This window comes from Cherax quadricarinatus, chromosome 6 (assembly GCF_038502225.1).
Source record: "Cherax quadricarinatus isolate ZL_2023a chromosome 6, ASM3850222v1, whole genome shotgun sequence".
NCBI lineage: Eukaryota > Metazoa > Arthropoda > Malacostraca > Decapoda > Parastacidae > Cherax > Cherax quadricarinatus.
Window position 1 is genome coordinate 49,687,376 of NC_091297.1, and position 24,824 is coordinate 49,712,199.

General features: G+C 40.9%; 1 protein-coding gene across 6 annotated transcripts in view; it reads left to right on the top strand.

Annotated features, from left to right (window-relative positions):
- The window catches only part of LOC128694479 (mitochondrial potassium channel ATP-binding subunit), a 348,027-nt gene that overhangs the window by 57,191 nt on the left and 266,012 nt on the right, over positions 1-24,824 (top strand). For all 6 annotated transcript variants that reach the window (XM_070081553.1, XM_070081574.1, XM_070081563.1 and 3 more), the window contains 2 exons: positions 849-994; positions 18,135-18,210. In XM_070081553.1, the coding sequence (XP_069937654.1) occupies positions 849-994; positions 18,135-18,210 (222 nt within the window). The remainder of the gene's footprint in view (positions 1-848; positions 995-18,134; positions 18,211-24,824) is intronic.

The window sequence follows — 24,824 nt, forward strand, 5'->3', positions numbered from 1 at the left end:
TACGAGCCACAGCCCGGCTGATCAGGAACTGACTTTAGGTGCTTGTCCAGTGCCAGCTTGAAGACTGCCAGGGGTCTGTTGGTAATCCCCCTTATGTGTGCTGGGAGGCAGTTGAACAGTCTCGGGCCCCTGACACTTATTGTATGGTCTCTTAACGTGCTAGTGACACCCCTGCTTTTCATTGGGGGGATGGTGCATCGTCTGCCAAGTCTTTTGCTTTCGTAGTGAGTGATTTTCGTGTGCAAGTTCGGTACTAGTCCCTCTAGGATTTTCCAGGTGTATATAATCATGTATCTCTCCCTCCTGCGTTCCAGGGAATACAGGTTTAGAAACCTCAAGCACTCCCAGTAATTGAGGTGTTTTATCTCCGTTATGCGCGCCGTGAAAGTTCTCTGTACATTTTCTAGGTCGGCAGTGTGATAATAAAAATAAAATAAAAGTTTTCTTATATATTTTATACATTTATTCCAAATATATTTTTCCTTTTTACAAGAAAAATTAATTATGCTGTACAGTTTCTCTCTTTTCATGTCAATAGAAGATCGGTATTCATACATTAATTACTATGATCCACTGGGCTTTAGTCATACCTCAGTCATATAGCCTCACTGTCATTTCTTTCCTTTTTTACACCCATAAAATTAGCATGCTAAAATAACTTTAATTTAAATGCATCTTTATTTGGTCTGCATTACCAATTCTGAATTGTGATATCAGCACATTCCTGGAGAGAGAGAGCAAGTGACTGAATGGTGGTGAATATGTTTTCTTCTTTTGGTCTCCCTGCCTTAGCAGGAGACAGCTGTTGACATTAAAAAGTTATTAATTCATAGTTGAATCCTTTTCAGGCCATCTTCACATTCTCATACATAACGTTTTTGACAAGAATGGGTGAGCGTATGGCAGACAGTCTCAGGCAGCAGCTCTTCACAGCTCTCCTTGAACAAGATATTGCTTTTTATGATCAACACAAAACAGGAGAACTAGTAAACAGGTATGTTTGAAAAGAATCTATTAGGCACCATAAGCACATATGAATTCTTGTATAGTAGACCATTGATTAACTCAGTAGTTATGTTCCTGAAAATTGAGTGCAAGACAAAATCCTGTAAAACAAACTGAAGAACTTATGGAAAAAATAGGGTTACGTTCCTTAGACTCCCCCCCCCCCAAAAAAAAAATACAAATTTTTTGCTTTTTTAGGTCTCCAAATCTTAAAAAAAATGATAATGTAATTGTTGTTCATTGTTGTGATGCATTATGTTTAGCACTTAGAGTGTTGAGATCCACTGCTCATAAACTTGCTCATAGTGTCGAAGAATTTAAAAAAAAAAACTTCAGGCCAATGTCAAACTTACCATTGCTATCCAAAATATTCGAGAAACTCGTGCACACTGATTATATTCCCTTATAACAGTGCAAATCATCCTCAACCTTTGCCAATTTGGCTTTAGGAAAAGCAAAAGCACAAGCGACGCAATTGTAAAAATGCTAGACCTGCACTGGAAAAAAATAAATATCCATTAGGACTCTTTATTGACCTAAGGAAAGCTTTTGATACAGTAGACCACAGCATCCTACTCCACAAACTTAATCATTATGGTATAAGAGGCCATGCACTTACATATTTCAAATCATATCTTACTAACAGGCGTTAACCCTTTGAGGGTCGACAGGTCCTCTCAGAGACTCGTTCTCAGGGTCGGCCAAATTTAAAAAAAAAAAAAAATTCTTATGAAAAAATAGCTTTTTTTTTTTTAAATATTATAGGCTAAACAAAAATTTTTTACCATTAATACTTACCAAGATATGGAGGCGTGAAGTTGATGAAAAAGGGGGACAATGTGTCAGCATCGCCGACTGCCGTCTCCCGGCATTCTTTTATTTACTTTCTTATGTACTAATTTCTATTATTTTTTAATTTTTCTTTTTCCAAGTAACTTTTATGGCCTGTGAGACCAATATGATCTACTAATATTTTGTAAGTTTTTTCTTTTTCAATACTACACAATAAGGGCATAAACACTGTTGTCATTGTTTTGTTTATAAAAAATATTTACACAAACGAACGATATAAAATATTGTTTATTGCTATTTTTCTATGTTTTATATACACATATACAGTCACAGGAAATGTTTCTAGAAGTTCTGCAGCCTGTGGAAGTCTTTGAAACATGGTGTTATGCACAGTGGTGTTTTACACTCCTCACACATAAAACAAGTGTCTCTGCGTTGTTGTGGGCGTTTCCTTGTATGTGCACAGACGTAACACCTCTTCTGAGCCTTTTTCTTGAAAGCAGTAGCAGGCAGTTTTAGCAGGAAGTGATCACCATGCTTCAGACGAGAAGGTAGTTGTTGATAATTTGGTGGACGGTCTATTGCAGGTGTTCTTCCTTGGTACTTGAATACTATTTGTCTGATGACAGACAAACAGAATTCGCCGTATTGTGGTTTGTTTCTGGTCCTCATCTTATACATATTACAGTGGACCCCCGCATAACGATTTTAATCCGTGCAAGAGGGGTAATTGTTATGCGAAATAATCGGTATGCGAATGAATTTTCCCCATAAGAAATAATGGAAATCAAATTAATCTGTGCAAGACACCCAAAAGTATGAAAAAAAAAATTTTACCACATGAAATATACATTTTCCCACACACAAAGAGAAGGATACATGCACAATAGTAGAGTAGTACATGCACAGTATATATTGTGCATGTACTAGTCTACTAAATGAAGAATAAATGACACTTACCTTTATTGAAGATGCAGCAATGACTGATGAGACACTGTGTCCTGGGAGTGCCTTTTCCTCCTGAGTACTGTAGGTCCTGTTTGGCATTTTCTTCCAGAACAGGCCTTATCACACTGTGTATGCCACTACGATTCTTAAATCTCTCAAACCAACCTTTGCTGGCTTTAAATTCACCAATATGAGCACTAGTTCCAGGCATTTTTCCCTGTTCACCTGGGTGTTAGTCGACTTGTGTGGGTTGCATCCTGGGAGACAAGATTAAGGACCCCAATGGAAATAAGTTAGACAGTCTTCGATGACACTGACTTTTTTGGGTTATCCTGGGTGGCAAATCCTCTGGGGTTAATTGTTTCTTGGTATTCTCAATAAGCCACACCAACAACGGTGCTACAGCAGCAGCAGCAGCAGCAGCAGCTGACGGTGGTACAGCAGCAACAGACGATGCTACAGCAGCAGCAGACGATGCTACAGCAGCAGCAGCAGCTGACGGTGGTACAGCAGCAACTGACGATGCTACAGCAGCAGCAGACGATGCTACAGCAGCAGCAGACGATGCTACAGCAGCAGCAGACGATGCTACAGCAGCAGCAGCAGCTGACGGTGGTACAGCAGCAACAGACGATGCTACAGCAGCAGCAGACGATGCTACAGCAGCAGCAGACGATGCTACAGCAGCAGCAGCAGCTGACGGTGGTACAGCAGCAACAGACGATGCTACAGCAGCAGCAGATGATGCTACAGCAGCAGCAGCAGCTGACGGTGGTACAGCAGCAACAGACGATGCTACAGCAGCAACAGACGATGTTACAGCAGCAGCAGCAGCTGACGGTGGTACAGCAGCAGCAGACGATGCTACAGCAGCAGCAGACGATGCTACAGCAGCAGCAGCAGCTGACGGTGGTACAGCAGCAACAGACGATGCTACAGCAGCAACAGACGATGTTACAGCAGCAGCAGACGATGCTACAGCAGCAGCAGCAGCTGACAGTGCAGCAGCAGCAGCAGCTGTACCACCAGTAGTAGCGATGGTTGATTGGGGTTTATTATACAACCTGGCCAGCTCGGAGACACGCACTCCACTTTCATACTTATCAACGATCTTTTTCTTCATCTCTATTGTAATTCTCACCCTTATTGCTGTAGGGTTGGCACTAGAAGCTTTCTTGGGGCCCATGGTCACTTATTTTCCAGAAAAAGCACCGAAAACACTGTAATAATACGAAATATTCCGATTGTATGCTTGGATGTTACCGCGGAGGCTGGCTGGTAAACAATGCCACCGGCGGAACATGTGAGCGTGGCTCAGGCCGCACATTGGACGCGTCTCGGACGAAAATCAGTGAGCGGGTTTTTAAGCGGTATGTGAGGCAAAATTTTTGCGATTAAAACAAGCGTTATGCGGATTAATCGCTATGTGATGCCATCGTTATGCGGGGGTCCACTGTATAAGCATTGAGCATGGAAATGTCCAGAAGATGGAAAAAGAGTTTTATGTATCACTTATAACTCTTGCATACACAATCAGCAAACCCAATCTGCATGTCACATTTGTCCACTGAACGCATATTGAAGGTGTAATCAATCACAGCTGCAAGTTTTAGAATGGGTTCATTGCTCTCTCTATGCTGCCTGCCAGTGTCTGCCATTTCATTAGGGTGGACTGATGACAACACTGTGACATCTCGTTTGTCATGCCACCGAAATGCCATGATGTCATTGGCAGCAAATGCCTGCACCTCACCTCTACGAGTGGCAGCGTCAAATCTGGGCATGTGTTTCCGATTTACACGCACTGTGCCACACACATCTGTCATGTTCACTCGCAAAAAATCACTGAGTGAGGGGCTCGTGTACCAGTTATCAGTATGTAATATATGCCCCTTACCAAGGTATGGTTCTATCATTGTTCTAACCACATTACCAGAGATGCCCAATAACTTCTTTGTGTTTTGCAATGTATAACTTCCAGTGTACACAGTAATATCCAATACCAGACCACTGTAACAATCACAAAGCACAAACAACTTTATACCAAAGCGTTTCCTCTTGCTTGGTATGTACTGCTTGAAAGAGAGTCTTCCTTTGAACAGAATCAAAGACTCGTCAATTACAAGCTTCCTGAAGGGATAAAAATACATATTGAATTTATCTTTCAGATACACAAACACATGCCTAATCTTATATAACCTGTTGTTTCTGTCAGGCCTGGTTTTGTCTGAGAAGTGAAGCATATGTAACATTAGCACAAATCAATTCACTGGCATTATATCACTGAAACCTTGGGTTGCAATCAGGTGGTCTGTTGACCAGTATGATTTCACTTTGTGCTTATACACATGTGGCATAAGTATTATTGTGGCAAAGAAAAGATACATCTCAGCCACAGTTGCCTCCTTCCACTGGTGTAGACAATATTTTTGGTGAAAGTATTGTATTTACCATGGTGTACTCTTAGTATGTGTTGCTTTCCATGACAATACTTTCGATCAGGGGTTTGTCAAAGAATAACTCGAAACATTCCAGTTCAGTGGCATTGTTCCCAAGTGTACAAGATGGCCGTATTCCACTTTGGCTGTCATCAAACTGGTGGGCATTTGGAACAAAATTAACAGCTTCCTGCCAATCCCAGGTGCGGTCTGCTGGTGGGTACTGGGCAATGGCAGGTGGTTGTGGTTGTGGAGGTTGTGGTTGTGGAGGTTGTGGTTGTGGAGGTTGTGGTTGTGGAGGTTGTGGTTGTGGAGGCTGGTGTGGTGGGTGGTTGGGGGATGGTGGCCTTTGTTGTAGATCAGCTGAGGCAGCGGCGTGGGTGGCAGCGTGGGTGGCAGCATGGCCCACTGCTGGTGCCTCACGGCCACCACCACTACCACCACCATGCATATTTTCCATCCCCATTGCAACACTATCATCGTCATTTTCACTGTCTGTTCCTGTTGTACAGCCATGGGATGTACTCCGAGATGTACTCGTTCCCCTTGGAATAGCATATGGCACACTACCAGAGCGCATATATCGTCGTATATACTGACGCTTCACTGGGGAATATTCCACTTCACTATCACTACTGGAACTGTTTTCAAGAGCTTGTAGTTCATAATCACTATCATTATCATCACAAATGCTCACATCTGAGTCTGGGATTTGGGAAAATAGGAGTTTCCTCTTTGATTCTGGTACAACTGAACGTGAACAAGACGGCCCAGCACCAGAGGTGGAAGGCTGAGGGTCGTCTGGGTTTTCCTCACTATTACTGATATTATGGTCATTAGTTTCGGTCAAAACCTCACCAAAACCTTGAAACTCATCTTCACTGGCACTTCCATCTGTATTAGAACTGTCACTGGGGAACAAAAGTGTCCCAGTTCGCCGAGGAGTGAGGAACTTCTTACCGCGAGGCATGGTGGACATTGTGTACTAAGATGGCGTTCCCACAATGCACCACTGGGTCTCAGATTTTTTTTCTACCGCACACACCGACCACACAGACCCATTCTCTCACATGTAGGCCTACCAGCCTTTTCCCGCGAGATTTGACGGCGCTAGAATTTATGCGTACTAGTACATCAAAAACCCCTGCGCATAAGCTGTACTAGTACGTCCGAAACCCTCAAAGGGTTAAGGGCACAGCCTTATCAACAAGACCACTGGATACTGGAGTACCACAGGGTAGCGTCCTTGGTCCCCTGCTCTTCCTCTTACACATCAGTGATCTTCCTAATGTATCACAACACCTTAAACCTATTTCTCTTGGCTGACGACATGACTTATGTCTTCTTCCACCCTAATCTTGCCTCACTCAACACTATTGTTAATGAAGAGCTAATAAAAATATCGACCTGGATGACTGCTAATATACTTACACTTGATATTGACAAAACCTTTTACATTATGTTTGGGAACAGAACAGGTGTTGCCCAGCTGAACATTATGATTGACAACACTCTTATTGCTAAACATAATGAGGGCAAATTCCTGGGCCTGCACCTTGACAGCAACCTAAAATTCAACACCCATATCCAACACATTATAGGTGGTAGGTTGGTAGACAGCAGCCACCCAGGGAGGTACTACTGTTCTGCCAGGTGACTGTGAAACAGAAACCTGTAACTGTTTTACATGATGGTTGGATTGCTGGTGTCTTTCTTCTGTCTCATAAACACGCTGGATAACAGGTATATCTTGCCACTTCTACTTACACTTAGGTCACTCTACACAGGCATGCACATTCATATATATACATACACACACACATCTAGGGTTTTTCTTCTTTTTCTTAATAGCTCTTGTTCTTGTTATTTTTTCTCTCTCTATTGTCCATGGGGAAATGGAAAAGAATCTTTCCTCTGTAAGCTGTGTGTGTCGTATGAGGCGACTAAAATGCCGGGAGAAATGGGCTAGTAACCCCTTCTCCTGTACACATTTACTAAAAACGAGAAGAAGAAAAACTTTATAAAACTGGGATGCTTGAATGTGCATGGATGTAGTGCGGATGATAAGAAAGAGATGATTGCTGATGCTATGAATGAAAAGAAGTTGGATGTCCTGGCCCTAAATGAAACAAAGCTGAAGGGGGTAGGTGAGTTTCAGTGGGGAGAAATAAATTGGATTAAGTCAGGAGTATCTGAGAGAGTTAGAGCTAAGGAAGGGGTAACAGTAATGTTAAAGGACCAGTTATGGAAGAAGAAGAGGGAATATAAATGTATAAATTCAAGGATTATGTGGATTAAAATAAGGGTAGGATGTGAAAAGTGGGTCATAATAAGCATGTATGCACCTGGAGAAGAGAGGAGTGTAGAGGAGAGAGAGAGAGAGAGAGATTTTGGGAGATGTTAAGTGAATGTATAGGAACCTTTGAACTAAGTGAGAATAATTGTGGTAAGGGACCTAAATGCTAAAGTAGAAGAAACATTTAAAGAGGGTGTGGTAGGTAAGTTTGGGGGTGCCAAGTGTAAATGGTAATGGGAGCCCTTTGATTGAACTTTGTATAGAAAGGGGTTTAGTTATAGGTAATACGTATTTTAAGAAAAAGAGGATGAATAAGTATACAAGATATGATGTAGGACGTAATGACAGTAGTTTACTGGACTATATATTAATAGATAAAAGACTGTTGAGTAGACTTCAGGATGTACATGTTTATAGAGGGGCCACAGATATATCAGATCACTTTCTAGTTGTAGCTACAGTGAGATGAAATTAAGACACATGTGCAATATCTGGGCATCTTTATTGTAGATGTTTCGCCATCCAGTGGCTTTATCAATACAAATTCCAGGACATAACTTGAAGATAGTAGAACTATGTACAGACGATGTGGTAATCAGTCCCTCATCCTAGAAGTAGGTGCGAAGAGCACCGTAGTCGTGGAGATTCTGAAGCAGAAGCAAGGCGCCTGGCGCTTATATATATAACATCAGGTGGAAATGGGACGGGTAGCAGACAAGGGCATAGTCACTGGTAGGCGGGATTCCCCAGTGGAAGTAGGTCCTACTCAAAGAGATGGGTTAGTTGTAGTAGTAGTTGTCGTAGTCATGAAGGTTATGTACATGCCCTCAGAATCAAGATTCCATGATGTTGCAGTGTCTGACAAGTTGTACAAGAATGGTATACAATACCGACAAGATGAAATTAAGATACATGTGCAACATCTGGGTATCTTTATTGTAGACGTTTCGCCATCCAGTGGCTTTATCAATACAAATTCCAGGACATAACTTGAAGATAGTAGAACTATGTACAGACGATGAGGTAATCAGTCCCACATCCTAGAAGTAGGTGCGAAGAGCACCGTAGTCGTGGAGATTCTGAAGCAGAAGCAAGGCGCCTGACGCTTATATACTAACGTCAGGTGGAACTGGGATGGGTAGCAGACAAGGGCATAGTCACTGGTAGGCAGGATTCCCCAGTGGAAGTAGGTCCTACCCAAAGTGATGGGTTAGTTGTAGTAGTAGTTGTCGTAGTCATGAAGGTTATGTACATGTCCTCATGTACATGTCCTCATGAGAGTAAAAGGTAGATGAGATACAAGAAAAATAGAAGCAGCAAGTAAGAGAGAGGTGAAGGTGTATAAACTAAAAGAGGAGGCAGTTAGGGTAAGATAAAACAACTGTTGGAGGATAGATGGGCTAGTGAGAGTATAGGCAATGGGGTCGAAGATGTATGGGGTAGGTTTAAGAATGTAGTATTAGAATGTTCAGCAGTTTATGGTTACAGGAAAGTGGGTGTGGAAGGAAGAAGAGCGATTGGTGGAATGATGATGTAAAGAGAGTAGTAAGGGAGAAAAAGTTAGCATATGAGAGGTTTTTACAAAGTAGAAGTGATGCAAGGAGGGAAGAGTGTTTTTTTTTTTTTTTTTTTTTTAAACAAATCAGCCATATCCCATAAAGGCAGAGTGGCCCAAAAAGAAATACGAAAGTTTCTCTTTTTAAATTTAGCAATTTATTCAGGAGAAGGGGTTACTAGCCCCTTGCTCCTGGGATTTTAATCGCCTCTTACAACACGCATGGCTTACGGAGGAAAAATTCTGTTCCACTTCCCCATGGAGATAAGAGGAAATAAACAAGAACAAGAATTAGTAAAAAAATAGAAGAAAACCCAGAGAGGTGTGTATATATATGAATGTACATGTGTGTGTGAATGTAAAACGAAAGCCTGTAATTGTTTTGCATGATGGTAGGATTACTGGTGTCCTTTTTTCTGTCTCATGAACATGCAAGATTTCAGGTATGTCTTGTTACTTCTACTTACAATTAGGTCACACTGCACATACATGTACAAGCATATATATATACACACCCCTCTATTTTCTTTCTAGTTCTTGTTCTTGTTCATTTTCTCTTATCTCCATGGGGAAGTGGAACAGAATTCTTCCTCTGTAAGCCATGCGTGTCATAAGAGGCGACTAAAATGTCAGGAGCAAAGGGCTAGTAACCCCTTCTCCTGTATAAATTACTAAATTTAAAAAGAAAAACTTTTTTTTCTTTTTGGGCCACCCTGCCTTGGTGGGATATGGCCGGTTTGTTGAAAGAAGAAAGTCATGTATGTGTAGTGTGACCTAAGTATAAGTAGAAGTAGCAAGACGTACCTGAAACCTTGCAAGTTCATGAGACAGAAAAATGGACACCAGCAATCCTACCATCATGTAAAACAATTACAGGCTTTCGTTTTGCACTCACTTGGCAGGATGGTAGCACCTCCCTGGGTGGTTGCTGTGTACCAGCCTACTACCTATAGAGAGAAGAGTATATGGAGAGAAAAAGAGAGGTTAAGAGAGTGGTGAAGCAATGTAAAAAGAGAGCATATGAGAGAATGGTTGAGATATTATCAACAAATTTTGTTGAAAATAAGAAAAAGTTTTGGAGTGAGATTAATAAGTTGAGGAAGCCTATGGAACAAATGGATTTGACAGTTAAAAATAGGAGAGGAGAGTTATTAAATGGAGAGTTAGAGGTATCGGGAAGATGGAAGGAACATTTTGAGGAATTGTTAAATGTTGATGAAGATAGGGAAGCTGTGATTTTGTGTATAGGGCAAGAGGAATAACATCTTGTAGGAGTGAGGAAGAGCCAGTTGTGAGTGTGGGGGAAGTTCGTGAGGCAGTGGATAGTAGGAAAGGGGGTAAGGTAGCTGGGATTGATGGGATAAAGATAGAAATGTTAAAAGCAGGTGGGGATATAGTTTTGGAGTGGTTGGTGCTATTATATAATAAATGTATGGAAGAGGGTAAGGTACCTAGGGATTGGCAGAGAGCATGCATAGTTCCTTTGTATAAAGACAAAGGGGATAAAAGAGAGTGCAAAAATTATAGGGGAATAAGTCTGTTGAGTATACCTGGTAGAGTGTATGGTAGAGTTATTATTGAAAGAATTAAGAGTAAGACAGAGAATAGGATAGCAGATGAACAAGGAGGCTTTAGGAAAGGTAGGGGGTGTGTGGACCAGGTGTTTACAGTGAAACGTATAAGTGAACAGTATTTAGATAAGGCTAAAGAGGTCTTTGTGGCATTTATGGATTTAGAAAAGGCGTATGACAGGGTGGATAGGGGGGCAATGTGGCAGATGTTGCAGGTGTATGGTGTAGGAGGTAGGTTACTGAAAGCAGTGAAGAGTTTTTACGAGGATAGTGAGGCTCAAGTTAGAGTATGTAGGAAAGAGGGAAATTATTTCCCAGTAAAAGTAGGCCTTAGACAAGGATGTGTGATGTCACCGTGGTTGTTTAATATATTTATAGATGGGGTTGGAAGAGAAGTAAATGCGAGGGTCTTGGCAAGAGGCGTGGAGTTAAAAGATAAAGAATCACACATAAAGTGGGAGTTGTCTCAGTTGCTCTTTGCTGAAGACACTGTGCTCTTGGGAGATTCTGAAGAGAAGTTGCAGAGATTGGTGGATGAATTTGGTAGGGTGTGCAAAAGAAGAAAATTAAAAGTGAATACAGGAAAGAGTAAGGTAATGAGGATAACAAAAAGATTAGGTGATGAAAGATTGGATATCAGATTGGAGGGAGAAAGTATGGAGGAGGTGAATGTATTCAGATATTTGGGAGTGGACGTGTCAGCGGATGGGTCTATGAAAGATGAGGTGAATCATAGAATTGGTGAGGGGAAAAGGGTGAGTGGTGCACTTAGGAGTCTGTGGAGACAAAGAACTTTGTCCTTGGAGGCAAAGAGGGGAATGTATGAGAGTATAGTTTTACCAATGCTCTTATATGGGTGTGAAGCATGGGTGATGAATGTTGCAGCGAGGAGAAGGCTGGAGGCAGTGGAGATGTCATGTCTGAGGGCAATGTGCGGTGTGAATATAATGCAGAGAGTTCGTAGTTTGGAAGTTAGGAGGAGGTGCTGGATTACCAAAACTGTTGTCCAGAGGGCTGAGGAAGGGTTGTTGAGGTGGTTCGGACATGTAGAGAGAATGGAGCAAAACAGAATGACTTCAAGAGTGTATCAGTCTGTAGTGGAAGGAAGGTGGGGTAGGGGTCGGCCTAGGAAAGGTTGGAGGGAGGGGGTAAAGGAGGTTTTGTGTACGAGGGGCTTTGACTTCCAACAGGCGTGCGTGAGCGTGTTTGATAGGAGTGAATGGAGACAAATGGTTTTTAATACTTGACGTGCTGTTGGAGTGTGAGCAAAGTAACATTTATGAAGGGGTTCAGGGAAACCGGCAGGCCGGACTTGAGTCCTGGAGATGGAAAGTGCAGTGCCTGCACTCTGAAGGAGGGGTGTTAATGTTGCAGTTTAAAAACTGTAGTGTAAAGCACCCTTCTGGCAAGACAGTGATGGAGTGAATGATGGTGAAAGTTTTTTCTTTTTTGGGCCACCCTGCCTTGGTGGGAATCGGCCAGTGTGATAATAATAATAAAAAAAAATATATATACACCTACCATCCGACTTACGACTGAGTTCGGTTCCGAGAAACTGGTCGTAAGTCGAAATGGACGTAAGTCGAACTTTACTAGTGAATATCAACATAACATTTTTGTAATGACTTTATTTTATTGTTTTATTTTGGTATTTCATGTTTTACTTTACTTTTTATGCTGTTAATACTGTATTTTATACTGTAAGGTTTAGGATAAACACTGTGTACAACACAAACACTTGTTTATTTCCCAGAAATTTGGCATAAAAACACGGTCATAAGTCGAGTCGTCGTATGTCGAGCAGGTCATAAGTCGGATGGTAGGTGTATATTCTTCTTTCTTTCAATGTACCAGCTGTATCCCACTGAGGTGGGGTGGCCCAAAAGAAAAAACTAAAGTTTCTCCTTTTAAATTTAGTAATATATACACAGGAGAAGGGGTTACTAGCCCCTTGCCCCTGGCATTTTAGTCTCCTCTTACGACACACATGGTTTACAGAGGAAGAATTCTGTTTCACTTCCCCATGGAGATAAGAGGAAATAAACAAGAACAAGAATTAGAAAGAAAATAGAAGAAAACCCAGAGGGGTGTGTATATATACGCTTGTACACGTATGTGCAGTGTGACCTAAGTGTAAGTAGAAGTAGCAAGACATACCTGTAATCATGCATATTTATGAGACAGACAAAAGACACCAGCAATCCTACCATCATGTAAAACAATTACAGGCTTTCGTTTTACACTCACTTGGCAGGACAGTAGTACCTCCCTGGGCGGTTGCTGTCTACCAACCTCCTCCTACTTCTTTCAACAAACCGGCCGTATCCCACTGAGGCATGGTGGCCCAAAAAGAAAAACAAAAGTTTCTCTTTTTAAATTTAGTAATTTATACGGGATAAGGGGTTACTAGCCCCTTGCTCCCGGCATTCTTACAACACACATGACTTACGGTGGAAGAATTCTACACTCACTTGGCAGGACAGTAGTACCTCCCTGGGCGGTTGCTGTCTACCAACCTTCTACCTACAATATATATATATACAGTGGTCCCTCGTTTTTCGTAATTAATCCCTTCCTGGAAGTGTGACTATTATCGAAATTTACGATTTTCGAATCAATTTTCCCTATAAGAAATAATGTAAATACAATTAATCCGTTCCTGACACCCAGAAGTATTAAAACAAAAACATTTTTTACTTGAAATATAGATGTAGTACATAAGCAATACAATGGGACATGATGAATGAAACATTAACAGCATAACACTTACCTTTATTGATAATTCTTCTTAGTGTATGGAAGACTGGAGGAGACAGATTACATTAGTTACTCTTTGGAAGGGGAATCCCCTTCCATCAACACCTCAGGTACCAAGTGCTTTTCTGGGGTTATTTCTCTTCTCTGTTTCTTAATGCCACTAGGACCACCTTGGGAGTCACTGGAGTCCTGTCTCGCAAAAAAACTGTCCAGAGAGCTCTGTTTCTCGTGTCTCTTTAACACTTCCCTAAAATGGGCCAAGACTTTGTCACTGTACATGTTGCCAGCATGACTTGCAACAGCCTTGTCAGGGTGATGTTTCTCCACAAATCTTTCCATCTTACCCCACATTTCAAAAATCTCCATGGGGAGGTGGAACAGAATTCTTCCTCCATAAGCCATGCGTGTTGTAAGAGGCGACTAAAATGCCGGGAGCAAGGGGCTAGTAACCCCTTCTCCCGTATAAATTACTAAATTTAAAAGAGAAACTTTCGTTTTTCTTTTTGGGCCACTCTGCCTTGGTGGGATATGGCCGGTGTGTTGAAAGAAAGAATATGTATGTATGTATGAATATGTATATGTATATGTTTGGGAGAGGGGTGGGATTAAAGTATGGGGAATCAAATATAAAATGGGAATTCACAGTTACATTTTGCTGATGATACTGTGCTTATGGGAGATTCTAGAGAGAAATTGTAAAGGTTGGTGGACAAGTTTGGGAGAGTGTGTTAAGGTAGAAAGTTGAAAGTGAACATAGAAAAGAGTAAGGTGATGAGGGTATCAAATGATTTAGATAAAGAACATTTGGATATCAGATTGGAGAGGACGAGTATGGAAGAAGTGAATGTTTTCAGATATTTGGGAGTTGACGTGTCAGCGGATAGATTTATGAAGGATGAGGTTAATCATAGAATTGATGAAGGAAAAAACTTAGTGGTGCATTGAGGTATATGTGGAGACCAAAAAACCATACCACGGGCGGGATTTGAACCCGCGGTCAGAGAGTCTCAAAACTCCAGACCGTTGCGTTAGCCACTGGACCTGCTAGCCAGTGGTATGGTTTGTTTGCAATCGTGTCATTACGATTTCGTGAGTCATGGAGACAAAAAAGTTATCTATGAAGGCAAGGAAGGGAATGTATGAAAGTATAATGGTACCTATACTCTTATATGGGCGTGAAGCTTGGGTTGTAAATGCTGCAGCGAGGAGATGGAGGCAATGGAGATGTCCTGTCTAAGGGTAATGTGTGGTGTGAATATTATGCAGAAAATTTGGAGTGTGGAAATTAGGAGGAGGTGTGGACTTACTAAAAGTTTTAGTCAGAGGGCTGAAGAGGGGTTGTTGAGATGGTTTGGTCATTTAGAGAGAATGGATCAAAGTAGAATGACATGGAGAGCATATAAATCTGTAGGGAGAGGAAGGCAGGGTAGGGATCGTCCTCAAAAAGGTTGGAAGGAGGGAGTAAAGGAGGTTTTGTAGGCGAGGGGCTTGGACTTCCAGCAAGTGTGCGTGAGTGTGTTAGATAGGAGTGAATAGAGATGAATAGTATTTGGAACCTGACGAGCTGTTGGAGTGTGAGCAGGGTAATATTTAGTGAAAGGATTCAGGGAAACCAGTTATTTTTATATAGCTGGACTTGAGTCCTGGAAATGGGAAGTACTCTAAAGGAGGGGTTTTGGGATATTGGCAGTTTGGAGGGATATATTGTGTATTTTTATACATATATGCTTCTAAGCTGTTGTATTCTGAGCACCTCTGCAAAAACAGTGATTACATGTGAGTGAGGTGAAAGTGTTGAATGATGATGAAAGTATTTTCTTTTTGGGGATTTTGTTTCTTTTTGGGAGACAGCCGACTTGTTTCAAAAAAAAAAAAAAAAGTACACACACACGAACATACAAACATACATACATGCATATTTACAAACATATTAAAGACTGTTGAGTAGACTTCAGGATGTACATGTTTATAGAGGGGCCACAGATATATCAGATCACTTTCTAGTTGTAGCTACACTGAGAGTAAAAGGTAGATGGGATACAAGGAGAATAGAAGCATCAGGGAAGAGAGAGGTGAAGGTTTATAAACTAAAAGAGGAGGCAGTTAGGGTAAGATATAAACAGCTATTGGAGGATAGATGGGCTAATGAGAGCATAGGCAATGGGGTCGAAGAGGTATGGGGTAGGTTTAAAAATGTAGTGTTAGAGTGTTCAGCAGAAGTTTGTGGTTACAGGAAAGTGGGTGCAGGAGGGAAGAGGAGCGATTGGTGGAATGATGATGTAAAGAGAGTAGTAAGGGAGAAAAAGTTAGCATATGAGAAGTTTTTACAAAGTAGAAGTGATGCAAGGAGGGAAGAGTATATGGAGAAAAAGAGAGAAGTTAAGAGAGTGGTGAAGCAATGTAAAAAGAGAGCAAATGAGAGAGTGGGTGAGATGTTATCAACAAATTTTGTTGAAAATAAGAAAAAGTTTTGGAGTGAGATTAACAAGTTAAGAAAGCCTAGAGAACAAATGGATTTGTCAGTTAAAAATAGGAGAGGAGAGTTATTAAATGGAGAGTTAGAGGTATTGGGAAGATGGAGGGAATATTTTGAGGAATTGTTAAATGTTGATGAAGATAGGGAAGCTGTGATTTCGTGTATAGGGCAAGGAGGAATAACATCTTGTAGGAGTGAGGAAGAGCCAGTTGTGAGTGTGGGGGAAGTTCGTGAGGCAGTAGGTAAAATGAAAGGGGGTAAGGCAGCCGGGATTGATGGGATAAAGATAGAAATGTTAAAAGCAGGTGGGGATATAGTTTTGGAGTGGTTGGTGCAATTATTTAATAAATGTATGGAAGAAGGTAAGGTACCTAGGGATTGGCAGAGAGCATGCATAGTTCCTTTGTATAAAGGCAAAGGGGATAAAAGAGAGTGCAAAAATTATAGGGGGATAAGTCTGTTGAGTGTACCTGGTAAAGTGTACGGTAGAGTTATAATTGAAAGAATTAAGAGTAAGACGGAGAATAGGATAGCAGATGAACAAGGAGGCTTTAGGAAAGGTAGGGGGTGTGTGGACCAGGTGTTTACAGTGAAACATATAAGTGAACAGTATTTAGATAAGGCTAAAGAGGTCTTTGTGGCATTTATGGATTTGGAAAAGGCGTATGACAGGGTGGATAGGGGGGCAATGTGGCAGATGTTGCAAGTGTATGGTGTAGGAGGTAGGTTACTGAAAGCAGTGAAGAGTTTTTACGAGGATAGTGAGGCTCAAGTTAGAGTATGTAGGAAAGAGGGAAATTTTTTCCCAGTAAAAGTAGGCCTTAGACAAGGATGTGTGATGTCACCGTGGTTGTTTAATATATTTATAGATGGGGTTGTAAGAGAAGTAAATGCGAGGGTCTTGGCAAGAGGCGTGGAGTTAAAAGATAAAGAATCACACACAAAGTGGGAGTTGTCACAGCTGCTCTTTGCTGATGACACTGTGCTCTTGGGAGATTCTGAAGAGAAGTTGCAGAGATTGGTGGATGAATTTGGTAGGGTGTGCAAAAGAAGAAAATTAAAGGTGAATACAGGAAAGAGTAAGGTTATGAGGATAACAAAAAGATTAGGTGATGAAAGATTGAATATCAGATTGGAGGGAGAGAGTATGGAGGAGGTGAACGTATTCAGATATTTGGGAGTGGACGTGTCAGCGGATGGGTCTATGAAAGATGAGGTGAATCATAGAATTGATGAGGGAAAAAGAGTGAGTGGTGCACTTAGGAGTCTGTGGAGACAAAGAACTTTGTCCTTGGAGGCAAAGAGGGGAATGTATGAGAGTATAGTTTTACCAACGCTCTTATATGGGTGTGAAGCGTGGGTGATGAATGTTGCAGCGAGGAGAAGGCTGGAGGCAGTGGAGATGTCATGTCTGAGGGCAATGTGTGGTGTGAATATAATGCAGAGAATTCGTAGTTTGGAAGTTAGGAGGAGGTGCGGGATTACCAAAACTGTTGTCCAGAGGGCTGAGGAAGGGTTGTTGAGGTGGTTCGGACATGTAGAGAGAATGGAGCGAAACAGAATGACTTCAAGAGTGTATCAGTCTGTAGTGGAAGGAAGGCGGGGTAGGGGTCAGCCTAGGAAGGGTTGTAGGGAGGGGGTAAAGGAGGTTTTGTGTGCGAGGGGCTTGGACTTCCAGCAGGCATGCGTGAGCGTGTTTGATAGGAGTGAATGGAGACAAATGGTTTTTAATACTTGACGTGCTGTTGGAGTGTGAGCAAAGTAACATTTATGAAGGGATTCAGGGAAACCGGCAGGCCGGACTTGAGTCCTGGAGATGGGAAGTACAGTGCCTGCACTCTGAAGGAGGGGTGTTAATGTTGCAGTTTAAAAACTGTAGTGTAAAGCACCCTTCTGGCAAGACAGTGATGGAGTGAATGATGGTGAAAGTTTTTCTTTTTCGGGCCACCCTGCCTTGGTGGGAATCGGCCAGTGTGATAATAAAAAAAAAAAAATTAAAGACATCCATTGGATGTCTTTAATGGCCTCAATTTAAATTAATGACCAAAAATACTGGCTTTAGCCATTTTTTTCATATTTTGTAATTTTATGACTGAGTGTTTTTTGAGGGGCATAATATGCAGTGCTATTCTCAAGAACTGTCTTTACAAATGTCTTGAAACTTTGTGTCAGTGCTGTTCTCCTCAAGCTATAATACATCATAAACAAAGCTTATTATATTTACTGCTCCACTATGCTTTATAATTATTAATTATTGCTGAGCAAACATATCATTTTAGTTTTTGTTTGATTTTAGGTTAACTGCAGATGTACAGGACTTTAAAAGTTCTTTCAAAATGTGTATATCACAAGGACTTCGAAGCATCACACAGGTGAGCATTAGTTACATATTTAACTTGTATTTAGCTCTCAGTTAAGTGTGAATTTTTGTAGTAGGCTGATAACCGGTTTCAAAATTTATAAAAAAGTGTTTAGGTCACCTTCTTCATTACTAATGCATACTACACTAACTTCTCTCCAGGGCAATTAATTATGAAGCATTTTATTAGAATTTAAATACATGTATGCAGTGGACCCTCGGGTAATGATATTAATCCGTTCCAGAGAGCTTGTCTTTAACCGATTTTTTCATTATCCGAATTCATTTTCCGTTTAAGAAATAATGGAAATCCAATTAATCCGTTTCAGACACTCGAAAGTATTAACAAAAAATATTTTTTTTAAAGATTAAATATAGATATACAGTGCAGTGTTTTAAAAACTGAGTTTGGAGAGTTGAAGGAGGAGGTCTTGCTTCTCCAGGAGGAGATTAGGAGGCTGAAGGTCCACCTCAATGGGCCTGGGAGAGAGTGTGAGGTGGTTGGAGATGTGGGGAATGAGGCTTCTAGCAGTGAGGTGCAGTCTGTCTCTCACTGTGAGGAGGCTGTAGGTGGGGAGGTAGCAACGGGTACCAGCAGTGAGGTGCAGCCCAGCACCTGCTACAAGTGGCGAGTTGTTCACAGTAATGGGAGGCGCATCAGAGTAAGGAAAGTTAAGAGTGAAGATCTGAAGGTAGGAAATCGCTTCTCTGTTCTCCAGGATGAATGTACTTCAGTGGCCAGTGAAGGTAAGGGTACTACTGCCCCTGCTAATGAAGGTAAGCGCATTCTTGTGGTTGGTGACTCTCAGGTAAGATATGTTGACCGTGCTTTTTGTAATAGGAATAAGAAGATGAGAGATAGAGTGTGCTTCCCTGGAGCTGGTGTTGGGGACATTGTCAACAGACTGGATAATATCATGTCAGGTAATGGGAACAAGCCCATTATCTGTCTCAGTGCTGGTGGAAATGATATTGGGAAGGGTAGGAGAGAAGAGCTGCTAGATAAGTACAGGTCAGCTATAGATTTCATTAAGTCTAAGGGAGGGATCCCAATCATATGTAGCATCTTGCCTAGAAGGGGAGTAGGAAATGAATGGTTGTCTAGGGCAATTGGTGTAAATTGCTGGCTAGACAGATACTGCAAGGAACTTGCAATCCCATTCATTGACAACTGGAACAACTTTTATGGCAAACATGATATGTATGCAAGGGATGGGGTTCATCTCTCTGGGGCAGGGGTGGTAGCACTTGCAGACTCGATTGAGAAGGCCATTGGTGAAATGCCTATGATTTTAAACTGATGGAAGATAGAGGTATGGGTGTGTGTGGGAAACAAGCAGGTTGCAACACTAGGGTTGGAAACAGTAAATGTATAAAAGGCATTCAGCATGAAGTTATAAATAAAGACAATAGAACAGGTCAGAAAACAAAGGGGGACAGCAGAGGGCAGCAAGGGACTAGCTCCCTTAAGGTTTACTATACTAATAGCAGGAGTGTTAGAAATAAGATAGATGAGCTAAGATTAATTGCAAGTGCAGGAAACATAGATATTATTGCTATAACAGAGACCTGGCTCAATCTGAAAGATAGAGAGATGCCATCTGAATGTCACATACAAGGCTATAAATTATTCCACACTGACAGGGTCAACAGGAAAGGTGGTGGAGTAGCGATGTATGTCAGAGACAATTTAAATTGTTGTGTTAGACAAGATATTAAATTAGAAGCGTCAGCCACTGAATCTGTTTGGTTACAGCTTCTCGAGGGCCGAGAAAAACTAATTTTGGGTGTGATTTACAGGGCCCCAAATCTTGATAGGGAGTGCAGTAAACTTCTATGGGACGAAATTCGTAAGGCATCTACATACGAAAATGTTGTGCTAATGGGAGATTTCAACTATAGACAGATTGACTGGAGCAATTTGACAGGAAATTTAGAGTCGGGTGACTTTCTTGATACGATCCAGGATTGTTTTTTAAAACAGTTTGTGACAGAGCCAACTAGGGGAAATAACCTCCTTGACTTGGTTCTTGCCAGTAGGGAAACACTAATTAATAATCTTGAGGTTAATGATGAGCTTGGGGAGAGTGATCACAAATCACTCAGTTTTAACATATCATGGAATTCCCCTAATAATGGCAATCAAGTCTCCGTCCCTGACTTTCGCTTGGCTGATTTCATAGGACTGAAAAATTACTTAGGTGGGCTGAACTGGAATGACCTGACTAGGGGTCAGGTAGGTGGTGATGGTTGCCGATATGATGCTTTCCAGGGCATAGTTCTAGCTGCTCAGTCAAATTATGTTCCAAATAGGGAAATCAGATCAAACAAAAATGATCCTAAATGGATGAACAATAGATTAAAATATCTGATTGGTCAAAAGAGAGGCATATATAGGCAAATCAAAAGAGGAGAGGGGCAATTAAGAAATCGATATATTCAGTTAAAGAGAGAAATAAAAAAGGGAATTAGAAAAGCAAAAAGAGATTATGAGGTTAAAGTTGCAAGAGAATCGAAGACTAACCCAAAAGGATTCTTTCAGGTATACAGAAGTAAGATCAGGGACAAGATAGGCCCACTCAAAAGTTCCTCGGGTCAGCTCACTGACAGTGATAAGGAAATGTGTAGAATTTTTAACACATACTTCCTCTCAGTTTTTACACAGGAGGATACCAGTGATATTCCAGTAATGATAAATTATGTAGAACAGGACGATAATAAACTGTGCACTATTAGGGTCACAAGTGACATGGTCCTTAGGCAAATAGATAAATTAAAACCTAACAAATCCCCAGGCCCTGATGAACTGTATGCAAGGGTTCTAAAGGAATGTAAAGAGGAGCTTAGCACACCTTTGGCTAATCTTTTCAACATATCACTACAAACTGGCATGGTGCCAGATAAGTGGAAAATGGCAAATGTGATACCTATTTTCAAAACAGGTGACAGGTCCTTAGCTTCGAACTATAGACCAATAAGCCTAACCTCCATAGTGGGAAAATTTATGGAATCAATAATTGCCGAGGCAGTTCGTAGCCACCTTGAAAAGCATAAATTAATCAACGAATCTCAGCATGGTTTTACAAAGGGACGTTCCTGCCTTACGAATTTATTAACTTTTTTCACTAAGGTATTTGAGGAGGTAGATCATGGTAACGAATATGATATTGTGTATATGGACTTCAGTAAGGCTTTTGACAGGGTCCCACATCAGAGACTATTGAGGAAAATTAAAGCACATGGAATAGGAGGAGAAATTTTTTCCTGGATAGAGGCATGGTTGACAAATAGGCAGCAGAGAGTTTGCATAAATGGGGAGAAATCAGAGTGGGGAAGCGTCACGAGCGGTGTTCCACAGGGGTCAGTGTTGGGCCCCCTGCTGTTCACAATCTACATAAACGACATAGATGAGGGCATAAAGAGCGACATCGGCAAGTTTGCCGATGACACCAAAATAGGCCGTCGAATTCATTCTGACGAGGACATTCGAGCACTCCAGGAAGATTTGAATAGACTGATGCAGTGGTCGGAGAAGTGGCAGATGCAGTTTAATATAGACAAATGCAAAGTTCTAAATGTTGGACAGGACAATAACCATGCCACATATAAACTAAATAATGTAGATCTTAATATTACGGATTGCGAAAAAGATTTAGGAGTTCTGGTTAGCAGTAATCTGAAACCAAGACAACAGTGCATAAGTGTTCGCAATAAAGCTAATAGAATCCTTGGCTTCATATCAAGAAGCATAAATAATAGGAGTCCTCAGGTTGTTCTTCAACTCTATACATCCTTGGTTAGGCCTCATTTAGATTATGCTGCACAGTTTTGGTCACCGTATTACAGAATGGATATAAATTCTCTGGAACATGTACAAAGGAGGATGACAAAGATGATCCCATGTATCAGAAACCTTCCCTATGAGGATAGACTAAGGGCCCTGAAACTGCACTCTCTAGAAAGACGTAGAATTAGGGGGGATATGATTGAGGTTTATAAGTGGAAGACAGGAATAAATAAAGGGGATGTAAATAGTGTGCTGATAATATCTAGCCTAGACAGGACTCGCAGCAATGGTTTTAAGTTGGAAAAATTCAGATTCAGGAGGGATATAGGAAAGTACTGGTTTGGTAATAGAGTTGTGGATGAGTGGAACAAACTCCCAAGTACCGTTATAGAGGCCAGAACGTTGTGTAGCTTTAAAAATAGGTTGGATAAATACATGAGTAGATGTGGGTGGGTGTGAGTTAGACCTGATAGCTTGTGCTAACGGGTCGGTTGCCGTGTTCCTCCCTTGAGTCAATGTGACCTGACCTGACTAGGTTGGGTGCATTGGCTTAAGCCGGTAGGGACTTGGACCTGCCTCGCATGGGCCAGTAGGCCTTCTGCAGTGTTCCTTCGTTCTTCTTCTTCTTATATAGAAGACAGTGATAAATAAATATAAAGCACTGATAAATGGATAAATGCGCATTTAATATCACACTTACCTTTATTGACTTTTGTTGGTGTATGGAAGACGGGTAGGAGGCGAGAGGAAGGCGAGTTTATTATGCTTCAATATGATGTTAATGTCATCTCTACGGCTTATTTATCTATCACAATTCATCTAATATGACATAATAAACAATATTAACCCTTAACCCCTTCAGGGTCCAAGGCCAAAATCTGAAGTGGTGCTCCAGTGTCCAAGAAATTTTGAAGAAAAAAAAAATTATTTTTTCTTACAGGATTAAAGAGTATATTTTTGTGAAGGTAATAAGACAAAAAAAAAATTCTGATCAGTACTTACCGAGATACAGCGGCGGGAAGTTGACCCAAAATGACTGGGTGGTGGCAACATCAGTGACTTCCGCAAAATCCCATTTTTTTATTTTATGTTTTTTATAGTTTTTTTCTTTTCTTTTCTAATTTTTTTCTTTTTCTAATAACATTTGTGGCCTGTGAGACCATTATAATGTATATTGTATAAGTGTACACTCATTGTATTCCACACAATAACTGCACTAATTTGTTTATCATTATATTGCTTACAAAACTTGTTTACAAGTTTATTGTAAACAAAATGATGAAAATATTAGTGCGGTTATTGTGTTGAATACAATGGTACCATATGGTACAATGGTGCCATAGGGTGCAATAGTACCATATGGTACAATGACACCATATGATACAATGGTACAATATGGTACAATGGCACATGATACAGTGGTACCATATGGTACAATGGTACCATTTGGTACAATGGTACCATATGATACAATGGTACCATATGGTGGAATGGTACCTTATGGTACCATATGGTGTAATGGTACCATATGGTGTAATGGTACCATATGGTACATTGTACCATACAATACAATGATACCATATTGCAATTGTACCATATGGTACAATGGCACCATATGATACAATGGTACCATATGGTACAATGGCACATGATACAATGGTACCATATGGTACAATGGCTCCATTTGGTACAATGGTACCATATGATACAATGGTACCATATGGTGTAATGGTACCATATGATGCAATGGTGCCATATGGTACATTGTACCATACAGTACAATGATACCATATGGTTCATTGTACCATATGGTACTGTTGTATTCAACACAATAAACACACTAATATTTTCATTATTTTGTTTACAATAGTTGTTTACAACAAAAATATGCAAAAATGTTATATATTAGTAATGTTCTATATTTACAAGTGTACAGGATCTTGACGTGTTCCTTGAGGTGGATGACAAAGCACTTTGTCTCGGAAACTGGAGAGTCAGTAGCTAGCTTGTGTTGCCACTCACTCAGTCTTGGCTGGTGTCTCATGCCACCAACACCTATTGACCATATGGTACATGGTACCATATGGTACATTGTACTATATGGTATAGGGTACCATGCAGTACAGGATAACATATGATGCAGGGTACCATATGGTGCAGGGTACCATATGGTACATGATACCATATGGTACAGGGTACCATATGGCACAGGGTACCATATGGCACAGGGTACCATATGGCAGAGGGTACCATATGGCACAGGGTACCATATGGTACAGAGTACCATACAGTACAGGACACCATATGGTACAGATACAGGGATAACTATGGAAATAAGTCACCCTGACTTTTTTGGGTTATCCTAGGATTTTATACGTATGCTGCTATGTATGATAATCTATGTAATTGTATTTCTGTACACCTGAATAAACTTATTCAAGTGCATATGGCATCATAAGTAAGTTTATTTAGTTATACACAAATAAAGTTACATAGAATATCATACTTAGCAGCATATGTTTGGAGAACCTAGGATAACCCAAAAAAGTCAGACAGACTTATTTCCATTAGGGTCTCTGTACCATATGGTATAATGTACCATATGGTACAATGTACTATGTGGTACCACTCTACCATATGATACCATTGTACCATATGATACCATTGTATGACATGGCACCATTGTACCATATGGTACCATTGTACCATATGGCACAATGGTACCATATGGTTCAGAACCATAGAATTTGTCTTCATCTCCACTTCCATCAATCTTAGAACTGTAAGTTGTGAAGAGGAGAGTCAGAATTCGCCCGGAGAGTGAGTAGGGAGTGAGAGCT